The 25,923-nt window shown below is 37.3% G+C and overlaps 1 protein-coding gene across 4 annotated transcripts in view; it reads left to right on the forward strand.

The window, feature by feature from the left end:
- The window catches only part of tbc1d1 (TBC1 (tre-2/USP6, BUB2, cdc16) domain family, member 1), a 78,084-nt gene that overhangs the window by 21,735 nt on the left and 30,426 nt on the right, over window positions 1-25,923 (forward strand). For 3 of the 4 annotated variants that reach the window (XM_073865167.1, XM_073865174.1, XM_073865184.1), the window contains 12 exons: window positions 6-200; window positions 7,912-8,001; window positions 8,898-9,002; window positions 11,359-11,491; window positions 11,726-11,817; window positions 12,377-12,493; window positions 14,124-14,243; window positions 14,816-14,902; window positions 18,042-18,322; window positions 18,513-18,602; window positions 19,092-19,211; window positions 21,326-21,462. In XM_073865167.1, the coding sequence (XP_073721268.1) occupies window positions 6-200; window positions 7,912-8,001; window positions 8,898-9,002; window positions 11,359-11,491; window positions 11,726-11,817; window positions 12,377-12,493; window positions 14,124-14,243; window positions 14,816-14,902; window positions 18,042-18,322; window positions 18,513-18,602; window positions 19,092-19,211; window positions 21,326-21,462 (1,567 nt within the window). The remainder of the gene's footprint in view (window positions 1-5; window positions 201-7,911; window positions 8,002-8,897; window positions 9,003-11,358; window positions 11,492-11,725; window positions 11,818-12,376; window positions 12,494-14,123; window positions 14,244-14,815; window positions 14,903-18,041; window positions 18,323-18,512; window positions 18,603-19,091; window positions 19,212-21,325; window positions 21,463-25,923) is intronic. The other variant, XM_073865168.1, reaches the window with a different exon arrangement.

Here is a 25,923-nt window from a genome sequence, read left to right on the forward strand (position 1 = left end):
TGCAGATGACAAATGGAGCAAGTGAGGGAGCAGACGGAGGTGGAAAGCGACCACTATTTTTTAAAAGAGATCCCAGTTTCCCATCTCTCCATGGGCTGGATGAGAACGGTCTCTCACCGGAGCTCCAGCGACGGGCTACGGATGGCGCTGCTGGGGTCCAACCCACTAGCTTGCAGGAAAACAGAACCATGCTGTTCACAGTGAGTAACAGACTCACAATTACTTTGTCACTGTCACACATGCTCACAAGAATCAGAACCATAAACAGAATATTGTATGCGTTCCTTTAAAAGGTTCAATGTGGGACTTTTAGAAGGATCTTGTCAGAATATAATACACATAACTATAAAAATGTTTAAAGACATTACATAAAGAACTGTATTGTTTTTATTACCTTAGAGGGAGCTGTTTACATACACCGCGGGTCGTCTCCTTACATCTTTCTACAGTAACTCTAAATGGATAAACTGTTCTACAGAGCGCATTTTGTCCCTACGTTGTCTCAGACGATGACATATTTGTCCTGTGGCAGTTACAGTACGCATTTCGAAATTGAGGTGTGAGATGTGGACTGAGCTGTTGGTTGCAATATGCAATCCCAGCACAAGATGCGTTAAAAAAACCACACTGGACCTTTAACTATTGGCACTTTTAACCCTGTCTCCTAAAGGAATAGTTCACCAAAATATGATCTCGTATACACTCACCTAAAGGATTATTAGGAACACCTGTTCAATTTCTCATTAACTCTTTCCCCGCCATTGACGAGATATCTTGTCAATCAAGAGAAAACGCTTCCCAGCCAATGACGAGTATTTCCGTCTTTCCGCAATACCGCTATTATCCACTAGGTGGCGCCCTTCCGCAACTTTTTCAAACCGGAAGTATTGCCCTATGGCAAGCTGCTGCATGTCCGTGTCTGTTTTAAAGATCACTCTGAATGGGATCTCTATGAAAAGTCCGTCACAAAAATGGAATTATCTCTGCTTTTTGCTCAAAATGTGGTGTTTTTGCAGAAACCTACCCATATTCAAAAGCTGATTACAAAAGAATTACTGAAGGTAGGATGAAACGTTTTTTTTTTTTTGAAAGCAGAGGGTCTGTTCTTTCATTTGGTATATTGTATGTTTATATATATTGAATATTATTATTATTATTATATATTTGAAGAAGAACATTTTCTGGAAGGCATTAAACTTTTGTGAAAATCATGAAAAACGCTGGCGCTGGCTGGCAACTTTTTTTTAAAACGCTGGCGGTGAAAGAGTTAATAAAATTATCTAATCAACCAATCACATGGCAGTTGCTTCAATGCATTTAGGGGTGTGGTCCTGGTCAAGACAATCTCCTGATCTCCAAACTGAATGTCAGAATGGGAAAGTAAGGTGATTTAAGCCATTTTAAGCGTGGCATGGTTGTTGGTGCCAGACGGGCCGGTCTGAGTATTTCACAATCTGCTCAGTTACTGGGATTTTCACGCGCAACTATTTCTAGGGTTTACAAAGAATGGTGTGAAAAGGGAAAAACATCCAGTATGTGGCAGTCCTGTGGGCAGGGCTCGACATAAGGGACTGCCCGGTTGCCCGGGCCAGTAAAACAGTAATGTCACTTGCCCGATCGGGCATCCTCAGTCACTAAAAATATATTTTCTGTCTGCGGCCGTTTGTCTGTTTGTACTCTTATGCAATGTTACCATTCAGACGCATTTTAAGCGGCGCGAACGTAAACTTCTTAGCAATATCAAAAAGTTTCTCTTACCTTATTGGTTGTTGTGGTGACTGTTGAGTGTTTTGCGTGATGCTCAGCTGGTAGTAGTAAGTTAGAGCAAAGATACGTTAAGATGGCGGAGGCGCCGGCGCCCTCCGATTATAAGGCCAAACGTAAACTTTATTAGCATCTCGGAAGCATACATTTACTTAGATAAAACATGACGAAAGAAAGGGAGCAATGTTTCGACCAGTTTTCCGTCAATTTCCAGGTATAGCAGACAAGTCGGGATCCTTTTTCGTTAGGACCAGCAACTACCGCAAACAAAACGTCGAAGCCCATGAGAAAAGTCTGATAACGCTTTATCTGGTCCACTGAACTTAATGGCGAGACGTATGAATGAGGAGAATTTCCAGCGCATAGAGAGACATATCAACACAGCATATCACTTCATCAAGAATGAACAGCCATTGTGTCATTCAACATTCAAACGGTGTATTGACTTGCTTAAAAAAATAAAAACAGAGTTCATGTGGGATCCCAGTACCACACAGATATTGCATGTCGGAGGTAAGAAATATTTGGTTTTACGTCTTTACTAATAGTTAACTCTTTCCCCACCAATTATGAGTTTAACATCTTAAACCCTGAGGACCCAGTCCCGGGTACAAAATTTCGTATTTTGACTCAAATAAAATATTCTTTTAATCTTTTATGGTCCATCATGGACCCCAGTAACACATATGAGATACTGTTTGAAAGCTTAGACTCTCTACTTTCTCCAGATATGCATCACTTTGAGAAATCTTTTACTGTAAGAAAGTTATTTACACTTAATTTACACCATCACCCCCCCCATAATTTTTTATATGATTTAATATTCACATATTTCATATTTTTCAAGTATGACAAACATGGGCAAGTCTTATATCAAATGAATGCCCTCATTCTCAGGAATAAGGCTACAGCGTTATTTTTGTTCTATTATCAACACATATCCAACAATAATTGAATGAATAATGATGTAAAAAATCGTCTTTTGTAAACATATGGGAAAATTGAGTGTGGACTGCCTCAGATAGCACATATAGCCACAAATGATACACCATCTTTTCTCTTAGGTCCTACTCTAAAAAATGAGTCCATTCACAGCATTTTCTTAGGTTGTGTGCATGAATAATCCCTTGTTATTTATTATATGTCCAAAACAAAAAATTAATATTTATATGAAAAATGTATTTTCGGACACTTCAGTAAAATGAAAATAACTTTTGAATGTGACATGCTAAAGAGATCATTCTTTTTTTGTGTGTTTACTGTCTGCTGCTGGTAACAACCAGAACTGTCTGCAGTCTGCTAGAGCACACAGAACCAGAGTTATACACTATCAGAGGCAGTATTTACAACATATAAAAAGAAAATTTGGTGTTTCCTCATATGAAAAACAACATAAATAACACCATTTGTCACAAACAGCAGCTTTTTATGTAACTTCAAAGGGTTTTCTTTAAAATGATATAAAGCAATTGCATTTAATCCACTGTATGTGGTTATGGTAGCACTTCAAATGTATTTTGGCAGAAATTTAACTCCATAAGCGTATTATTCCTCCCATCAGTTGGAGTAAAATAACTTTTGCATAGATTATGATAGAGAAAAAAATATTTTTTCCTCTGTAAGCTGGCAATTGCTGGAATCAAACAAAACTGTCTGCAGGGAGCTGAGGCACTCAGGGCCAGAGTTATACACTTTTAAATAAAAACTTTAGAAAAAAAACATCAAAAAGCGCCTATTTATTTTTGTGTTTATTAGAGGACTGACAACACATACAACCATGTTTAGCACTTTCAACAGTGTTTTATGTAATTTCAAAGGGTTTCCTGTAAAATTATACCAAACATTTGTATGTAAACCTCTGCATGTGGGTATGGGAAGCTTTTGAAATTGGGTAGGCCAAATCCAGGCGAAAATCCCCAAAATAGCTTCAGGGTGGAAGAAGTTAAGGCAATCTATTTTCCCGCTATTACCCACTAGGTGGCGCACTTACCCAACTTATAAAACACTGGAGCATTTACTGATATTATCTGATCTCTACTGCAACAAACGTCCTTAAAACCCTCCCATATTTGAGAGGTGATGAATAAAAATGAAGATGGGATGAAACTGTATTTTGTTTGAAAGCAGAGGGATCAGCATTAAACTTTTAAAAAAATGATAAAAAATGCTTGCGCTGGCAACTTAAAAAAATCCTCTGGCGTTAAAGAAATAAGTCTACTAAATGCACCACTATTTGTTAAAATGGATAGAACTGCATGGAAATATATGCAGTATATATTTTCCATACTTCTGTTTGTTTCCATCACACTATGATTTTGACCTATTATAACATTTACTAAATATTTATAATTCTAGATTCACAGACACTATCTTTGAGGTTCTTTGGAAAGAGATGCTAACTGAGATTAAGGCAATCCACTTTATTAGCATGCTGGCAGAAACAAAAACAACACTGTATAAAATTTAATACCACTGTTTTAGTAATATGGGTTAGTTAACGTTCTTGCAACAAGATTTCTTTTATGAATTATCTTTTGTGCAGTTTTTATGCTGAAATATCTGAGACCATAGCCATGACAGGCTAATGATGAATACAATTTGTAAAATTATATTTGACTTTTGAATTATTATTTTTAATATGTGACACAAAAATATTTTTTGGTGGGGCCAGTGAAAATTTTGGCAGGGCAAGTAAAAACCTGAACCACTGGCCCAAATTTTTTTTGCGTTGAGCCCTGTGTGGGCGAAAATGGCTTGTTGATGCTAGAGGTCAGAGGAGAATGAGCCGACTGATTCAAGCTGATAGAAGAGCAACTTTGACTGAAATAACCACTCGTTACAATCAAAGTATGCATGAAAAAAGCATTTGTGAAGCCACAACATTCACAACCTTGAGGCGGATGGGCAACAACAGCAGAAGATCCCACCCGGTACCACTCATCTCCACTACAAATAGTAAAAAGAGGCTACAATTTGCACAAGCTCACCAAAATCGGACAGTTGAAGACTGTCGATTTCTGTTGAGACATTCAGATGGTAGAGTCAGAATTTGCCGTAAACAGAATGGGAACATGGACCCATCATGCCTTGTTACCACTGTGCAGGCTGGTGGTGGTGGTGTAATGGTGTGGGGGATGTTTTATTGGCATACTTTAGGCCCCTTAGTGCAAATTGGGTATCGTTTAAATGCCACGGCCTACCTGAGCATTGTTTCTGACCATGTCCATTCCTTATATGACCACCATGTACCCATCCTCTAATGGCTACTTCCAGCAGGAAAATGCATCATGTCACAAAGCTCGAAACATTTCAAATTGGTTTCTTGAACATGACAATGAGTTCACTGTACTAAAATGGCCCCCACAGTCACCAGATCTCAACCCAATAGAGCATCTTTGGGATTGGTATTGAGGGTGACAGGGGTTGCACACACTGTTATGTGTGTTTTGCCCCATGTCATTTATTGTGTTGAGGCATCCAAAAACATGCCAGGTGTCACATAGCGCTGACTAAGTCTAAACGGCACTTCCTGTTTCTCAGACCGACAGGAAGCTGTCAGCTCTTCAGCTGGAAATGACCTAGCAATAATGAGTTTTACGATTGCTGTAGCAATAAAAATGAAAGTTTTTGTATAGGAGCAGAATTGTTTGTGTTATGAAATAGCATTGTGGTCATCATTGCACTGTTTTCACTGTTACTTGTTTTGCGTCTTTTTGATAAGAGTTACACTTAATGTGTGGTGATGTGTTTGTGATACTGTTTGTGTAATCTTTAGTGACTTTAAAATGCCATAGGAGAATTGTGCTGTGAATAGACAAAATATAACATGTTTGTATTGTTGGCATATAGCACATAGGGGTGTGCAAGATGTGTCGTTTGTGATAATATCGTTGTTGTTGTTTTAGCCATGTGCAAAATAATATTATCGAGTATCCCTTGCTTTTCAAAAACCAGCCTCTAGTGTCCACAAATTCAATCTGTATGCGCTTTCAGAGCATGATAGCAGCACATTTGATTGCGGCATCACGTGTATGGCTTGTAAATCAACGTCATATTAATTACTTTAGCTGAACGGGCTCTTTGCAATTTCTATGTCGCAAGCAGAGGACGTATACAGGCCAGCCGCACTTTTCTCATGTCTGTCACTAGCATAGGACGCATGTGAGAACACACACCACATACACGCATGCACAGAGAACAGTGACAGTTAAAGGGAAGTTACTTAAGAAGTTATTTACTGTTTTTCTGATGAATAGATCACATTAACTATTATAAACATAACAGTGCGAAATGACTGAAGAGGAACTCGCTACGTTAAAGCAACAAGCCATTATGTAAAGCTGTGCATCACTTCTTATGCTGTGTTTGATGGAAGTTTGCATTTTTTGACTTACTGTATTACAATGTTATTTTTGATTAAAGGAATATTCCATTTTCTTAAAAGAAAAATCCAGATAATTTACTCACCACCATGTCATCCAAAATGTTGATGTCTTTCTTTTTTCAGTCGAGAAGAAATTGTTTTTTGAGGAAAACATTGCGGGATTTTTCTCATTTTAATGGACTTTAATAGACACCAACAATTAACACTTAACTCAACACGTTACAGTTTTTTTCAAAGGAGTTTTAAAGGACTATAAACAATCCCAAACGAGGCATAAGGGTCTTATCTAGCGAAACGATTGTCATTTTTGACAGGAAGGATAGGAAATATGCTCTTTTGAACCACAACTTTTCGTCTAGGTCTGGTCCAGCGCGACCTAACGTAAATGCGTAGTGACGTAGGGAGGTCACGTGTTACATATATGAAACGCACATTTGCGGACCATTTTAAACAATAAACTGCCACAAAGACATTAATTGGTATCAGTTGACATACAACAACGTAGGAACGGTCCTCTTTCAACACACTTGTAAACACTGGGGCGGAGTTTCGCGTTCGTCTTCTGTGTCATGACGTATTGCGTGGGGTCACCTGGTGCATCACGACCAGATCTAGACGAGAAGTTGTGCTTTAAAAGTGTATATTTGTTATTTTTCTTGTCAAAAATTACAATCGTTTTGCTAGATAAGACACTTATGCCTCGTTTGGGATTGTTTATAGTCCTTTGAAACTCAGTTGAAGAAAGCTGTTACGTGTTAAGTTAAGTGTTAATTGTTGGTGTCTATTAAAGTCCATTAAAATGAGAAAAATCCTGCAATGTTTTCCTCAAAAAACATAATTTCTTCTCGACTGAACAAAGAAAGACATCAACATTTTGGATGACATGATGGTGAGTAAATTATCTGGATTTTTCTTTTAAGAAAATGGAATATTCCTTTAAAGTTCACTACTGTTTAGTAATGTTTACTTGAATGCTTCCTGTTTGGTTAAAAACACCAACATTAACCTTAATCATATTAATATGTTGTAGGAATATATATGAGTTTTTTTCTACTAGGGGTTTTTTAACCTCAAGGGAGTCAGCTGACATTGGCTTAATATAGCACCCTACGTTACATTATTACTACGCTCGCTAGTACAGTTTAATCTTAGCCGCTGTATTCTGCTGCTGATGTTGTCCATCAATTTTTCTGTTTTCACCGGCATCTATTAATGTAGAGCAGCTTTGAAAAAATAAAACAGTTGTGAAAGCACTATATACATTGAATTAAATAGGAGAGAGCTAGAACAATATAAGACTTTCACAAACACGTTTTTGAAGGATTCAAAATATTGTCTGTTATCGGCAAAATCATAAGTATTATCCAGGTATGATTTTTTGGCCAAAATCGCATGAATGATAAGTGTATCTAAAACTATAGCCATATACTAAGTCTGATCTGGTTATGTTACTTTATAAACTGTAGCCAGCTCATATAGCAGTTACACGTTTAGTGATGCACCAGGAAATATTCACGTAGTCATTTACTAAAACCAAACTTGCACACATTGACTTAAAGTTCCCTATTAAATATCTCTTTTGTAAACCCTTGACATGTACATGATGAAAACTTACTTAATAGTCCCCCCTTTACTGCTTTCTCTTTACCTATTCCTACAGATATGGTTTCTAACAATTGTTGAAACCAGTTTTAGTACAGTATTGGGTCATCACTTCCTGAAGCAAAACCACTGTAATGATGTTTCTCTTTTTTGTATTTCAGATCGGGCGCTCTCAAATCTTCCTCGTAAGTCCTGACACTAAGAAGGTGGCCATAGAGAAAAGCTTCAGAGAGATCTCCTTTTGTTCACAGGTCTGTGACTACCATTTGGGCCAAGCAAGATGAGTTTCTGGATTAACATCTTTTGTTTGTCCTGTAACAACATTTCTGTCAAAGAAACATTAAAACCATAACTTACCCCGCTAAAATCAGATGGAAGCAATAGGTTTTTAAGAACGGGATACTAGCCACTAACCCTAAACTTGACATTGAGTATAAACCTATTCCTACAATCTTGTTGGTTGATAGAAAGATTGTTCCAGGACCAACAATGATGTTGATACCAACTAGATCCGTGGTTAGGGTGCATTCACATCACTAATGATGTTGTTAGACAGCTTTACTAATAGAGTACTTCAAGGATGGAGCGATGATATTATGTAGTGCCCAAAAATACATACAATGCTGCAGCCATAAAGTCCTTGATTTTTACACCGGAATGAGAGTATAGTTCTTAGCCATATCGGTTTAAAAAATTGCAACCTTTAATTTTTCGTCGGTCTTAGTACAAGATGTAGCTACAAAAGAGTCAAGCTTTAAATAGGAAAAATATCAACTCTTTGGTTATTTTTGAGCGGGATGCTAATGGTCTAATCAGATTCAATGGATTATGCTAAGCTATGCAGACCCGGAGATTGACTGAATGGATTTTTAGCTACTGTAGGAGTTTAGATCAGACAGCACTTTTGTATTCGCGTTACACTTTAACCTGCTACGTTTCAATGATAAAATATACAACAGGGCTATTCAATTCCGGTCCTGGAGGGTTGGATCTTAACTCTGTAGGACATCGGTCCTCCAGGGCTGGAATTAAATAGCCCTGATGTACAGTATTTGCCAGATTGATGATTACATTAGGTAAGTTTAATCAAGTGGCACATCTTGTCTCTATTTTTTCCATCTTTTCTTTTTCTATCTGTGTTCTCCAGGGTATTCGTCATGTGGACCACTTTGGCTTCATATGCAGGGAGACGGTGGAGAATGGAGGCTGTCAGTTTGTCTGCTATGTTTTCCAGTGCGCTAATGAATCTCTGGTGAGAATCATGGATGAGTACATGAAAACATCTCAAAGTTCTTCACATAGTAACACTTCTCACAACAGGAGAAAAATGTATCTTTATGTGGGAATGAAAATTAATTGTTATATTAGCGAAACAGTGTACAGAAAACGGTGCTAATTTTAGTCTATGTACTGTCACACATACAGAGTTTTCCTTTAGGTGATCTTTACAAAGTAGTGGCTTTTTGTGCAAATGATGAACATTCAAAATGTAAAAATGAAGAAACTAAACCATATATATTAGGGAGGGCTGTGATGCGTGTGGCTGCCACATTTGGGTTGTATTCAGGTCCATGGACTTACAAGGGACGCAATGTGATCCACAGTTGTTTCACATTCGTCTTCCGTGAACTTAGAGGATTTCGCTGAATCGTTGTGCATTTAACGGATTCTGCCAACAAACCGGTATTTCTGGCCGGGATTAAGCGTATTTGAAGTGAAAGTGGGTAAAGGGTTTGTAGAATGAAAAAAACGTATGTACGACATAGGACCACTGATGAAGAGCCACAATCACAGAAATCGGCACGATGGTAATCTTTTGTCTGGGACAGCCAAAAATCGTGCAGTGTATCCCAGGCTTTATGTAAACCTTGTCCATGCAAAATACCGCTGGAAAAGAGGCCAATCTCAACATAACACCGACTGTGACGTTACAGTCGTGATGTATGCCCAAACATTAAATTACACATTAAATTAATTTGAATGTTGTTACAATGATAAAATCAAAGTTATGACTGCTGAGTTAGGGCTATATGCTAGTTAATGCTATATGCTAGCATTTAGGCTGAAGTTTTACTATTGACATTACAGTTACCGTACTTTCCGGATTATAAGCTGCACCGGAGTATAAGCCGTATCATTCAAAAATGTGTCATTAGGACGAAATTACATAAATAAGTCACAGTGGACTATACGTTGCGTTTATTTCGAAAATTATTTCACAAAATCCAAGCCGAGGAACAGACATTTAATCTGGAAAGGCAAGTTATTCAACTAAACAATAGCAGACAGAACAGGAGGCTGAATAGATGTCTGCACATTAAAGTAATATTATCAGTTATTTAAACGATAAACCATAGCATACACAACTTACCTGGAAGGTTAAATAGGCTAAATTAACCGAACAAGCCAACTAGCGTGAAGTTCACATACTCGTCATTCCACATTACTGAATCCATTAAATTACAAAAATACAGAAGCAGCATATGGCGGACTCTCACGGCTGTAGACGGCTATTGTCTATTGCCTCATAAATGTCAAAATTAATTCATACCTGACTATAAGACGCAGCATCCGCCTAGTTTTGAAAAAAAGCGGCTTATAGACCGAAAAATACGGAACGTTTTGCAGTTCCATATTGAAAATCACAAACTTACCATTCTAAAACGTCCATTTCCATCTCCAAATATTTGATTGTTCTTCGTCTGATAAGGCTCACACACAAAGCTTCTAAAATGAGCCACTTTGATAAACAGCCAATCAGAGCAGAGCTCAACATTATTATTCATGACCCTTTCAAATAGGGTAATAAATGTAAAACCATTTCTGGAATATTTGTGCACTTAATAAAGCCACATACCGTTTATGTAGATATTGAGAGAGCAATTTAACATATTGTAGTCTTTGGCACCTTTAACTCTTTCCCTGTCAGCGTTTTTTTTTAAAGTGGCCAGCCAGCGCCAGCATTTTTCATGCTTTTCACAAAAGTTTAATGCCTTCCAGAAGAACTTGGCTTCTTTAAATATATATAAATACAATATATCACATGAAAGATAAAGTTTCACAAAAAAAAGTTTCATCCAACCTTCATTAGTTGTCTACTCATGGCCTCTCAAATATGGGTAGGTTTCTTCAGAAACACCACATTTTGAGCAAAAAGCTGAGATAATTGTGTTTTTGTAAAGGACTTTTGATAGAGATCAAATTAAAAGCGATCCTCAAAGCATACACGGACATACAGCTGTTTGCCCTAGGGCGATACTTCCGGGTTTTTTAAGTTGCGGAATAATAGCAGTATTACATATTGCCGGAAATACTCGTCATTGGCGGGTAAATAATAATTTAAACTGAATTAGCAAACAACACCAAAACCAACACATAATAGCTCTAAAATCAAATATGGCGGCACACCAGTAACTTAAAATCTCATGTTCTTGCATGTCTTGTTTTTTGTATGATATTTTATCACATTCTGCTATTAATATCCTATTCTCAGAAATACAGAATACACTTACTATGAGAATGTCCTTTATTATCTCTACCTATTCCATTAACCCATTCCAAACTGTCAAGTCAAAAGCATCGATTGTATGTCACTCTTCTGTGTTCAGGTGGATGAGATCATGTTGACGTTGAAGCAGGCGTTCTCTGTTGCCGCGCTCCAGCAGAACAGTAGGACTCAGAGTCAACAGTGTGACAGCTGTCCCCTGCAGCAGCTGCACAGACTCTGTGACAGAATAGAGGGTCAGATGTCTATTATTTCTCATATCTCATATTCAATCACGGTTACTCTGTCATAATGATCCTCTTTACCAGTCCTTCATGCCTTGTCCATCAAACTAAAACACGTACAAAGAATCCCATGTAACGCACACTTAAATTTAGGACTGGAGCTTTTCTGTGTACTTTTAAGGACTTTAACCAAAATACATATACTACAAGCATATGCTGACCAGAGAGTTGCTTGACACTTTTCAGGTCTTCATCCATCCAAAACTAAGCTGGAACTCCAGAAGCATTTGGCAGGGTTGGAAAATCAGGAGCAGGCAGCTGTGTTTGAGAGCACCATGGTGGGTTATTCCAACCTTAAAATCACTATTTATACACATTTATACAGACATCCAAAAGCTCTGTTGTTCTCTAGATTAGCAGTGTGTGTCAGATCACTTGGATCTCGGAGGAATGTGTTTCTCTTTTTCATGGGTGTGACAATGGTATTAATCAAACCAGTTTGTCCAGTACCCCAGCATCCTGAAACCACATTGAACCTGAATGACTTGACTGATGTTCAGCAACAGACAGAAATCTCACCTAGTTTCATTAGTTATCTTCTTAAGCTTTGGGGGTGAAAACAAAATAATATTTTTTAAGTTTTTTTATTTTATTTTAAGTGATTGTTAAAAGAGAGGTTGTTTTCTTACCAACATTAAGTTATGCAAAAACAATAGCTTACTCTCACGCTGGTCCAAACCCAAAATTCATATTAAAACACAAAATTTTGAAATATCATAGTAAAGTCGTTTTTTTTAACTGATTAAATGTCAACTAAGCTATACTGGTGCCATCTTGTGGCAATTTGAAGAAGTTTTGTGTGTCATGAATCTGTGTGTGTGTGTGTTATGTGAGCAGAAAGCCAGACCGAAGTCTGATCAGGAGGAGAACGAGTTGATCATATCATGTCTAAGACGACATTATGAGGAGAGACAGAAGACACACACTCATGCACACAATGGACAGAACAAAAAGGTGGGCGCCATACTTTTATACAGTGTTCAGCCGAATAAGAAAATTCTCACATAGTTTACTCAACCTCATGACATCCCAGATGTATATGCAGGGCTCTACACAAACTTTTTCCACTGGTTGCACTGGTGCGCCTTTTCTTAGGTGCACCAGCACAAAAGTTAGGTGCACCCAAATTTTTGACCGCATTGCATTTATAGTTCCACCAAAAATTGTATTTAATAATTTACTCACTCTCATGTTGTTACAAACCTGTATAAATGTCTTTGTTCTGGTGAACATGACTGAAGATATTTGAGGAATGTTTGTAACCAAACCATTCATGAGCCCCATTCACCTCTATAGTATTATTTTTTCCTACTATGGAAGGGAATGGGGCTCATGCTCGGTTTGGCTACAAACATTCCTCAAAATATCTTGCTTCGTGTTCATCAGAACAAAGACATTTATACAGGTTTGTAACAAAATGAGGGAGAGTTAATGATGAGAGAATTTTTATGCGATGAAATTGCGGAAACTTGCAAAAACTGCAGGAACTTGCAAAAACTGTTTTCAGCTTTTGCAGCTTTTCAATGATGTTCACGTCACATAATCACGTCACTTTTTATAACATACACATGGCAACAGGGACATGGCTGCGCTTGTGTGAGGTAAATGCAACATTTTTCAACTTTCTTGCTTTCATGCCCCGCATAATTTGCGCACAGACCTCTGCAATTTATGCTGCGAAAGTGCGGCGTATTTGAAAAAAATGCGGACTTTGGCTGATTATGCGGTAAATCATGCGATCTTATAATCACATTTTTCTGGAGGGACTGAATATTGGCAAAAATTATTCAAATATTGAGAAAATTGCTGTCCAAATGAAGTCCTTAGTAACACATATTGCTAAAGAAAAATAAATTTTTGAGATGTTTATGGTAGGAAAGGATCAACCCAGTAACTTAGTTTTGGTAAACCATTCTCTGCAAGCATGTGAAATAAGTCATTGAAATCTGGCTCCCCTTGTGATGTCAGAAAGGGATAATACCGCCCCTTTATCTGGACTATCCAACCACGGCACTGCCATTTAGTGCAGAGATCAGCTCATTTGCATTTAAAAGGACACACCCAAAAACAACAAATTTCTTCTCACACCTACAAAGTATCAATTTTAACTTGTTATAATAAATTATCTATATGATATTTTGAGCTAAAACTTCACATACATACTCAAAGATTTATTTTACATATCTTGTGAAATTTCCCCATTTATGATTTTGGCATAAAAAATATCAATAATTTTGACAAATACAATGTATTGTTGGATATTGCTACAAATATACCTGTGTGGTTTTGTGGTCCAGGGTCACATTAAGTGAATATGTCTTATACCCAATATAAATATATAGATGTAAAAACAAATAGTGTGATAATGGCAGCATGCTGATGATTTTAAATCTCATTGGTCTTGTGACTAGTTGTCATATGAATGTTTTGTCATGAGACACGGTGGATCCTATCAGATTCAAAGTTAATGATTACAAGTGGGCAGCTCTACATGCAGGTTTAAATGAGTTTTAAATTAGTTGGTAATTTGTCTAACCTGTGACAGGTGTAAATAAGGCTTTTGTCTGTGTACTGTATGTGTTAGGCTGCTCAGGAGGTTTCTGTGAATGCTGAAAACAACGCAAGTTCCAGTCGTGTTCGTCTGGAGGAGCTCAAGTCTAGAGCCAAGCGATCGCTCACTGAATCACTGGAGGGGATCTGGAAGGTAAGCGCACATTTGATTCATTTCACATATATAATTGAGGAATGCAGCTGTTCAGCAGAGTGTGTGACTTACATGGTGCACACAAGCATTATGACAGATATTTACATTCATACATTTGGCAGATGCTTTTTATCCAGGCAAAGTTTAACTATGTGCAGATGATATGCAACATGGCTAATATCAATAGTACACTGCCAGGAAAAATGGTTGAAATATGTACACTAGCTGTCACTGGGGCTGTATACTTTAAAAAGGTACATCTTAGTACCAAAAGAGTTCATAATAGCACACACGCGCACACACAGAGGTGTTTATTTGTACCCAATAGTGCATATTTGTACCCAATAGTGCATATTACTTTTTAAAGGGTACTGCCACGGTTGACAGCTGGGGTACATATTTTGACCATTTTTTTCGAACAGTTTAGTGAAGACGCTAAAGGTCATGTGAACCATTTCCTGTGAGATACTTTAGTCAACTTTAGTGAAGTGCAATTCATAGATCATAATAATCCTGTCTTTTTACAAAAAAGACCCTTTTAAATTGATGCAGTGAATGTGTTTACACAACAGGGCAGTAATAAGCCCAAATCCCAGAAGGACAACAGTGAAGGAGAGAGTAATTCTTCCAGCTCTACAACCCTGAACAGCACAAACCAGGTCTGTAAAACACTTACATCATCTCAAAAATACAATCTGTCCTTTTTTACTTCACATGAAGATATACATTAGCATTCAAAGGGGCTGTTTTTACCTGGTATTAAGATGAGTTTGTGTCAGGTCACCAGTGGACGAGAGAGACGCATTCACGTTTACACCTAGTGTTTTAATCCGTCTTTTGTCCACTTTCGACTGCTTCTGTCCTATTTACTTTGAGGGGGTCGTCTATGGGTGAGTCCCTCTGCTTTCGTTATAAATGCGAGCGGGATACATGACGGGTTTAAATTGACACACACGAGTCTGCTGCTTGTGTTATTAGTAATAGCTGTATGTGTATGTGGCACACATGCACCCATTATCTGTATACACACATCCATCCAGTAAAATCTTTCATGGACACTGCCAGTAAACAATAAATACAATAATTGTTTAAAAACAACTATTACAAAAACAACTGTTATAAAAATATAATTATTTATTCTGCTACTGTATATATTTTACAAAAATGCGATTACAGAATATATAAGACATAAACTGCTTATTAGTTAATGTTTATAATAGTTCTTAATGTGTTTGCTGGTACTTTTGTTATGTTTTAAATAAAATGCTAATCATTTTTAAGGAAGTAAATAATTGAACAAGCTTATGTCTCCATCTAGTGCGTAAGAAGGGATGGAATAATATTTTCATAAAGTGAAAACAATACTGAATACATGTAATAGTTGAATATGTTTATTATGGTTTGTTCAAATAACTTACAATGTGCTGAATGAGAAAGATACTGCTGCTGACCGTCAGACAGTGTGAAGCTTGATTTGAGGGACAGTTGTGACATTTTACCCATTGCCTGAAAGGTTAAAAACACAAGTCTTGATCTATTCCATGTACAAACACTCGACTGACTTTCCTATAGTAAAGATACTGGTATGTCTCTGTGCTTTTGCGCTTTGAAGACCCGTCACCCCCGAGCAACAACGCGAAATGATTGAATACATCTGCATATATCAGGCCACTTCTTAATTTCATCCTAACACTGGTTCATACATGGTAGGTGTAGAAAATATTTACCATAACTGTTTTTAATCATGTTTTATGCGTGTTTTCACTATACTGTTAACGGCTGGCTATTGAAACTGTCGTCTCGCACAAAGAAGGGAAATACGTTACATCACTTTCGCGTTCGAAAATAAGGTGGATGGGTCAATGACGTGACGTTGATTATTTTGTGTCTGTATGGTTACATTTTCAAAATAAATTTGCAGATTACTTGCATACATTCTTTTTTTTGAGGACCAAGTCTAAAATTTCTGGTTTTATTTAATTTTGAAAGAATATTTGGTGGATAATTGCAAAAATGTCAATGTGGTGTTAACCGTTCTGTGTCAATTGGTGTGACTAGTATTTTTTTTAAATAAAAACATAAATATATTGTGGAATAAAATATAATCATCTAGTTAGTGTAATATGATTTCTTTCATTTGTCAAAGATTATTTAGAAAAAAGAGATGTTTTCAGCAAATGTCAGGACAAATTGTACAAAAACGCATAAAAATTTACATTTAGAAAAAACTAATAAAATAATATTTTAAAATATATATATATTTTTTTGATGATTACATTGACATGCCATCAAGGTGGATAAAATATTTAATATTTCTCATTCTTTGGCGGTTACACCATTTGACATTTTTAGGTCTATTCAGTCTTAAAGCAACACTAAAGAGGTTTTGCTCTTTGCTCGCCCTTCAGGTTAGAAGCGGAATTGTCCATAATCACTGTCGTAAATACTGCAGCATAGCTGGCTCTGATTGGATTGTAAGTCTGCCGTAAAGCAAGTTTTTGTAGTTTTCACTCGAACTACAGGACCACTACCCGACGGTTGGAAACTTCTTTAGTGCGGTTTTGCCCGATAGAGGGCTGCAAAGCGAATGTGAAAGTGCCGTTCACCCTGTTTCGAGTGGATGAACGACTGAAACATTTTTGGAAATGTTATTTTAAGGTTAAAACTTTCACAAAAATGGTGCAAATGTAATTTTTCTTTCAAAAATTAACATAAATACAGTATGTGCATTTTAAAATAAACCTAATGCATGCTTTTAAAACAAGTTTTGTAAAAATATTTTTTTCATTTTAATCGACTACAGTATGAGACACAGTAGCGCAACTTTCTCTAAAGTTTTCACATTAAGAGTTCTGATCTTTGAAACACTGCAAATGTTTGTTTGCATCATTTGAAACTGCTATGGCAGCGGGAATGAATATCATAATTTTAATATTATTTATAGTGTATAAACTTTTTGTTTTTAGAAACGATTCAGGTTTATTGAAAATAGTCAGATCGTTGTTGAATTGGACATCGCTGTTGCGTTTTTTAACATGCCATGCAGTGCATTTACTCACCACTGCTAATAATATTATTGGTAAGATTAATTGTGATTTCATCACAAAAATCTATGTTTTGGTTAAAAGACTGATACAAACGAGATACATTTTCATTAAAAGTAAATGAAATCTTAATCTTTTGACGTACCCCAGGTTGGGAATCAGAGGTGATCAAAAGTTCAGGGACTAAAATAAGTCTTTTACCACAGTAAAGTGAATTTTACTTGTAATACTTGATTGATGTGCTTTTATTTTCATTGCCTCTCTTCAAATCTTTTCTTCTCAAAATTCCATTTCTGAAAATTACAGCGATCAGCCAACTTCAGACAGCCATAAATTGTGTTTCAGACAAGCTATAAAAGAAACAAAAACAGATTTGAAAAAGGTTTAAGCTTTCATATGGTATCAATTTAAAATTGGTACAATTTCACCATGTTATGGGTTTTCCCAGATCGCATCACAAATATATTTCATACTGAGACCTCAGAAGCTGCCTAATAATATGCCAAGTAATCATTTCTGTAAATTTAGGGAAAGAATGGATACACTGAAGATGCTAATATATAACAAAGTTTTCCCAAAGTTACATTTGTGTTATTTCATGAGTTTACTTTTATTACGAAGTGTGGAAAAATATAAATAAAGAATGTGACCCTTTTGAACAATAGTGCTTATGTATTTAACTAATGGCTTGAACCTGCTGTCTTGGAAATTGCTTATTTAAAAGATTGTGTTTTACACTTTCTTGTTTGTACAGGAAACATCATTAGAGGATCCTCTCTGTTCTCTCCTCCCTTCCAGTCCTCTCCGCTCCCATAATTCCACGGGGGACCTAAAGCGCCTCGAAGGCTCAGCTACAAGTCACGAAGGTCCTGAGAGTCCGCCTCAGGGTTTCAGGCGCCGGGCAAGCACATACAGTCACTCTCCCACGCTGTCGTCGCCCGGGCCGGACCTGCCCCCTCAGCCACTCACAGCCTCTACCAAACCCAAACTGGTCCGACACTACTCCGTCAGCACAGACTCGCCACACCAGACCAAGTGAGCCTTTGTGTGTGCATAACAGGGCTGTACGATTCCTTCCAAAAAAATCTGATTTCTAGACTATAATGTGAAATCATTACACTTTTCTTTGACTTGTTTTTACGTCTTTCATCTGTTTTTCTATGACTTTACTCCCCCTATCTTCCTCTTCTGTCCTCCATGCCATTCTGTATTTCTTTTTCATCAGTCTTTCCTCCCCTCCGGCCTCTTCCTTTTCACGGCCAATGAGGCCACGTGCTTTTGATCTTGATCATTCCACTCGACCCTTCAAGCGAAGGTGAGGTGTGCATGCATGTCTGTGTACATTCTCGCTCTATCTTTCTCACACTAAAGAGTTTTTTATGTGAAACAATGCAGGGGAATTTGCTGAGAATATATTTGCACATGTTGTCTGTGTTATTTCGGGGCGTGATTCACTAAACAAATTATGCAATCAGGTAATCTCCAACAAAATAAACGCCCACGTAATTTGCACTAGGTAATACCTGGTTATGCATGTCAGGCTGTAGATGATAATTGTCCCTTTAAGTCACTTTATTCGATGACTGTCATGATATGCATCCCATGCAACTTTATGTAGATGAGTACAGCTTTTATATTCCTAAATTTGGAAATATAGAGGCCCCCCCCCTGCCTTTCCAGTGCTTCCTCAATTTTGCAATTTTGTACTTTTATTTAACATGGCTGTTTCTTAGTCAATTTTTCCTCTGTCGATTACTGTCTTTCCCTCTCTCTCTCTTTCTGTGTCCCTCGCTCTTTCTCTCAGTCCATCAGGGCTGAGTGTATTCAGGGCGAGATTACACTCCTCCTCTTCTGTTCCAAATTTCCTCAAATTTCTGGCCCCTGTAGTGGAGAGTGATGATAGCTATGAGTCTCAGAGGAAGAGGTACAGTCTCTTTCTTCATTTCTACCTTCCATTTTTCTCTTTTTTCATCTCTGTCATTTTCTGCATCTCTTATGGTGGCTGATGGGGTTAATGAATCACACACAATGAAAGGTTTAAGAGTTTTTGTCCTCATTGGCCATAACAGCGTGTAAAGCTCCACCCGCATAAAAAACTTATTTAATGAAAGTTCTGCCCATCATGAATATTAATGATCACCATGACGTTGACTATGGATAGTTTACTTCAGATCTTGAAAACAAATGGTAGAAAAACAAGATCAAACAACTGTGTTTTATAACATTATGTACCTATAGTTACGTAATAAAAAATTGTGATACTTGTTTACTCAACTGCTTTTTCCTATTTTCAAACCATTGTCACTTCAGTTTAGGGTTAGATTTGGTGTTTGCGTTAGGATGTCACTTTAAGTATTGGTTTATACTATTTTTTTCTGATTTATTTTTTATGTTTTTTAATAATTATTTAAACCGTTGTCGTCTGGCGTTAGGGTTAGAGTTGGGTTTGTGTAAGGATTTCATGTTATGTAAATCTAACCCTAAACCGAAGCGACAATGGTAAGAAAACAGGACAAAACAGTTGAGTAACCAATACGTGACAATAGCCTCTTTCACACAGTAATTCTGGTAAATTACCATTAATTTACCAGAATGAATTTACCAGTAAATACAAAAATGTGCTGTTCACACATGCAGTGACATTCCGTCTTTTTACCAGTAAGACATCATTCACACATCAGTATCAAAATACCGGTAAATTCGTTGAGAAAGCGGAAGTAGCTGTGGGGCGCGTTGAGCTCAGGGTTGTATTTGTAAACAATCCACGTCGTTCATATCCACGGTTCGTATTTTGTTGTTTTTACGTCTGTGGTAAACTCTGACAGTTGCGAAGTTGCTCATGACCAAACAACATTGCATGAGGTGACGTCAAACCGAAAATGCATTTTAAACAACAGTACTGTTTGCACTTTAGGCTTCACAGAGAGCGCGCTAAGGACGTCGGCAATTCGGCAAGTAGGTGGTAAGCTGTTTTAAACAACTTTGGTGAAGAAATGTGGACGTGAACTTCAGGTGTGCTCGACTTTCAAGCAGCATGTGTGTGGAAATGTCCTTAAAACAGTGCAGGGGTAAACGCGTCATCTGTATTAAAACATTATAATTGGTATGAAGCTGTAAGCGCGATCTGACGTTGTCCGTTCTAAATGCCGGTAATCCTATATTTTTCGTTCACACATAGCGCTTACCGGTAAGTTACTGGTAATCTTACAACCTGTCTTACTGGTAAATTGGGAGCACTGATTTACCGGAAAGGTTCTATTCACACATGATCTGTTAACTGCAATTTACCAGTAAATTACCAGTAAAGACTGCATGTGTGAAAGGGACTAATGACACGTAAACAGAAATTCGTGATATGATCGCGAAAAAGCAGAAATTCGTGACAGTATCACGAAAAAGAATCCAAAAATTACGTGAGTATAGATACGTAATTTCGTGTGACTGTTACTTAAAATACACAGTGGTGTAGTGGAGGGTATACGCAGGTATACAGAGCATACCCACTTCTTTATTAGATGGCATGGGGTATACCCACATCTAATGATCCTTATGCTGAGAAGTCAAGCCACAGAAGTTGTGACAATACTGGCTCATTTTTTAGTGAACTTTATATGCAAGACTGGTATTACATGTTACTGTTTTTTACACGGGGCATTCAACCTTAGCTTTGCCGCTGTAAAAAAAATGGGTGGGGGGGCATAAATGAAGAGTTTACCATTACACCACTGAGTATACATTTAAAAAAAAGTTAAATTACAATATTATGAATAACAAAGTTATTATCAAAACAAAACAAAAATGGCCATTTAGAGACACTGAAAGGCTTTCAAGACATCTAGAAGAGTAGTGCACCATTATCTTTATTTGGGCTCTATACTGTATATAATACCTGTATGTACTGATATGCAATTAGTTGAAATTGATTCGACTAATTACCTGGCTTATCATGCAATTCATTTAACTTTATTTTTATTTACAGACCCAGTGCATTTGTGTTTGACTGCCTATGCTTATGTATATCTGTGTGTGTTTGTGTAGTGATGTTGCTGCCCTTTCCAGTCCTGGAGCCGTGTGTTTCGTGGGGGACGACAGTCCATTACGTAACCGAAGACATTCCTGGAGACAACAGATCTTCCTAAGGGTTGCCACACCACAGAAGGGTTCAGACGCCATAGGTAACACACTTAAAGCCAATTTTCGTATATAACATGATTTAAAAATATGATTTTATATATAAATCTTTAATAATGACTGAGTAAGGTCATGTCAAAGATTGAATTCAATGTGAAATCGGTAATTGAGATCAAACTTTGATGCTCCTAATATCATCATTAGATTATGAGACTTTGGCCTGGATTTAACAGACAGGGCCACATATAAGTTTAAATATTGATAATTGGCAGTTGATAAAAGATATTCGGGCTACAGTATATTAAAAGCAGATTGAAAAACATTTCAAAAGTACTAAATAAGTAAAAAATATCTAAATAATATTAATTTATTATTTACATATATTAATGTATAAAACGTGAATGCTAATAGAAAAAACACAAACAAAACTACCGGTACAGATTTGTAATGTCAAAAATATTATTATTGTCTTGCATGTTACACTTACTTGAAATCTAAGCACAAGCACAGAGATTTTACATTGACGTGTTTTTTTTTTTAAGAATTGTTAACAAAATTGTTAAGCAAAGCAAAGTTCTCAAAATCATAAGAATATTTACTTTAATTGTAATATATTTATTAATAAATATAGAAAGCACCACAATATTGTGTGTGTAGCAGGACTTCATGATTGTCAAAATTAATTTAGTTTTTTCAATTTACAGTTTATTGTATTTGCTTTTTTACATTATACCTAATTTATGAGGTTCGGCATTAAAAGATATGAGGTATGACAGAAATTTATATTTTCATATATTTTATTTTAGATTTATTTTTTAATAAATATTTGTATCTTTGCATAAGACCAACCAAAATCACCTAAATCACCTACATCTGCTAAACCATAGGTTTTCAACACGGGGTCCAGGGCCCCTTGTGGGTTTTTGGCTGGCAGTATTACTCGGGTCCTCCAAACATAGTTTGAATTCAAAATCATTTTTTGGAAAAAATAAATTAGCCATTAAGCAAAAATGCAGGTTAATAATACATTAAGACTTTATCAAAATGAAGGTTTTTGCGTTAAAGGGACACTGCACTTTTTTTTGAAAATATACAAATTTTTCAGCTCCCCTATAGAGTTAAAATTTTATTTTTACAGTTTTTGAATCTATTCCACCGATCTCCGAGTCTGTCGCTACCAGTTTTAGCATAGCTTAGCACAATCCATTGAATCAGATAAGACCATTTAGCATCACGCTCAAATATAACCAAAGAGTTTCGATAAGGACTTTGCTGCCGTAACATGGCTGCAGGAGGCTCAATGATATTACGCAATGCCCGAAAATAGTCCTCTGCTATTGAAAGGTACGTAACGGGACTATTTTCGGCTGCTGCGTGGTATCGTTGCGCCTCCTGCAGCCATGTTGCGGCAGCGGAGTCCTTGATTATTGCATCAGAATGAGAGTATAGTCCTAACCATATCTGCCTAGAAAATCGCAACTTTTCATTTTCTTTCGGTCTTAGTACACGATGTAATAAGAAAAAAATAGGAAAAATATTGAAACTATTTTTATTTTTGAGCGCGGTGCTGGTGGTCTAGTCGGATTCGGTGGATTGTGCTGGGCTATGCTGGAGGTGGTGCGGCCAGACCCGGAGATCGGCTGAGTGGATTGCAAAATGGTAGGAATCAAATATTTAACTCTATGGGAGCTGCAAAATGAGATTATTTAAAACAAAAAGTGGAGTGTCCCATTTAAGATCTATTACAGCAAACTGTGTAATGTATAGTATGTTAACAGCATGTGCCTGTGTGTACCAACATTTTTTATTTTAATGTATTTTTGGCATAACTGAGTGGCCTTGCTCTTCCTCTCTATCCATCATCATGGTCATTGGCCTGATAATGGTAGAAAGCCTCTGCACTAAACTAAATTACTGTCATACCAGACTGCAGTTACTTAAATGTCCTCCAGATGGATCTCTTGCTCTTTACAGGTTAACAAACCTGTGATTCAGTCTGACAGTTGACAGTCTGTTTGGACAGGTTTGATATTTTATTTGGCAGTAAATCAGATCAAAGATCACTCTTTCTATTTGCCCCAATCAAAGTCATGATTTTGTCAGCGGTGTCATGCTTTTTTTCCCTATCTTTGCCTGTTTTATGTCTGTCTCAGAATGCCAAAACAGCAAATCAGATCTGTTATTTTGAAGTTAGTAGCTTGTCAGTCTTGGCACTGTCTCAAGGTAAATGTTCATCAGGATGTCAAAACACCCCTCAGGGGTATTTGTGGGCACGTGTGTGTATATGGGTGTGGATTGTCAATTATGTACGCTTATAAACTCATTGCTCCCAATTAAGTTATGGTGATGTTAACCACACAAATCACGTTGTTGATAAGCCAACAAAAGTTTTAAGTTGTCTTCTGGCTTACTTAAATTTTTCCCTACACATTAGATTGTCATAGTAGAAAGAATAAGAACAAATTTCTCGCTTGACAGTTACTCGAATGCTTTAATTTTCACTAGTTAAATATTAAAAAATTTTGCTTACTGCTCTGTGCATGTGCATGCACAACAGAAATCTGTTCAATACATGTTTTGCTGGAACTGGATGGATTTGAAATACTTCTTTCTTTGTCATTTACAGAATTTGTGCATTTGCAGTAATATGAGTACACTTCCTTAAAGTAAAATGCGTGCCAAGATCGCTGTTGTTGTGCGAGTGTGTGCGTTTCTACAGTATATTTGGGTGTGTCTCGACAAGTGTGTGTCTGTGTGGAGTGAAGTAATGTTTGTGTTAATGAGGTAACGTGTGTGTGTGTGTGTGTTGGGCGTGGTGTTGTGCAGGAGGTCATGTTGACAGACAGCTACAGGAAAGCACCGTATTGACCCATATGTGTGTGTGCGTGTGTGTGTGTGTGTTTAAACACTCGCAAAGGCGTTGGTCTGAGCAGAAACGCCACTTATTTACAGAGGGAGTGGCCTGTGTGTGTGTGTTTGTGGAGGGAGTGATCGGCGCCCGAGTGTCCGAGTGCGTCAGTGTCCACTGCAGCATGCTTTAATCCACACATACTGTACACTCAAACCCATGTGCTACTCCACCCCACTGGATCTGTGTCAGGTGTGTGTGTGATTCCTAACATAAGACATTATTGACTCTGGAGAAGGTTATAGCAGTTCAGCTGGAAGCTTTGAATTATGTGATGATGAAAAGATGCAGACTTTGACAGACCAAGACCAAGGATGAATGTGTGTTTGTGTGTACCTTCCTAAAGATATAGCTTAACCAAAAATGTAAAATTTAAGTCCAATATTTATTCGACCCTCAAGTCGTTCAAATTCCCTGTGACTTTCACCATTTTTCGTAACCAAAACCTGGATTTAAAAAAAAATGATGTTCGGGGCTTTTTGGTTCCTTATCTTAAAGGAATAGTTCACCCAAAAATGAAAATTACCACATGATTAACTCATCCTCTAGCTGATCTTTTATGTATATGATTATCTTTATTCAGACATACACGTACGAGACATTTGGCTCTCTTGATATGTTAATGTCTCGTACGCCACGTCCCGTACGCCACGTCCCGTACGCCACGTCCCGTACGCCACGTCCCGTACGCCACGTCCCGTACGCCACGTCCCGTACGCCACGTCCCGTACGCCACGTCTCGTACACCACGGCTCGTACACCACGTCTCGTATGCTACTTCTAGGATTGGGTATTGTTCTAATTGTAGCGATTCCGCTTAGCGATTTTCTCGATACCCAACCCTAGCTACTCCCCGTTTGTTAAGTTTTAATTATTTATATTTTTCTTATAAAATCGCATCGATTGCCCTTAGAAGGCCTTAATTAACCCACTGGAGCCATGTGGAGTACTTTTGTAAAGGATGGATGGACTTATCAGAAGCATCATTTATTACCATTATGAAGCTTGAAAGAGCCAGAACATTTTCTAATATAACTCAGATTGTGTAAGATAATCATATACATCAACTATGGCTTAGGCTTAAGTGTCCTTAAGGTCAACATAGTGCTTGGTGAAAACAAACTAAAATATAATAATTGGGTGGTTTGAACGACATGAAAGTATGTAGCGAGAAAGCTTTATTTTTATAATAAACTACTCCTTTAACAGTCCTATGGGAAGAAATATTTCTTTGGGGACATTTAGAATGTCCTCATTTGTAAATATAAAAACACTATATTAGTAAAGTAATGAAATCCCAAATAGTCTTTCATTTGTAAAATAATTAAGGAAGGAATCAGGATTAAACAAGAGCTAGTTAAGACGCGATCTGTTTTTATGTTACAGGAGTGAAATGAAAGAAAGAAAAAAAACATTGTGTAGGCGTGCGTCATTTTACATGTATTTCAACACTGTATGATTTGAATGGTTTGGCTCTCTTGATTTGCTTAATGTCTGGTACGCCATGTCTGGTACGCCATGTCTGGTACGCCATGTCTGGTACACCATGTCTGGTAGGCCATGTCTGGTACGCCACGTCTGGTACGCCACGTCTGGT

The sequence above is a fragment of the Misgurnus anguillicaudatus genome, chromosome 3 (genome assembly GCF_027580225.2).
Source record: "Misgurnus anguillicaudatus chromosome 3, ASM2758022v2, whole genome shotgun sequence".
NCBI classification, from domain to species: Eukaryota; Metazoa; Chordata; class Actinopteri; order Cypriniformes; family Cobitidae; genus Misgurnus; species Misgurnus anguillicaudatus.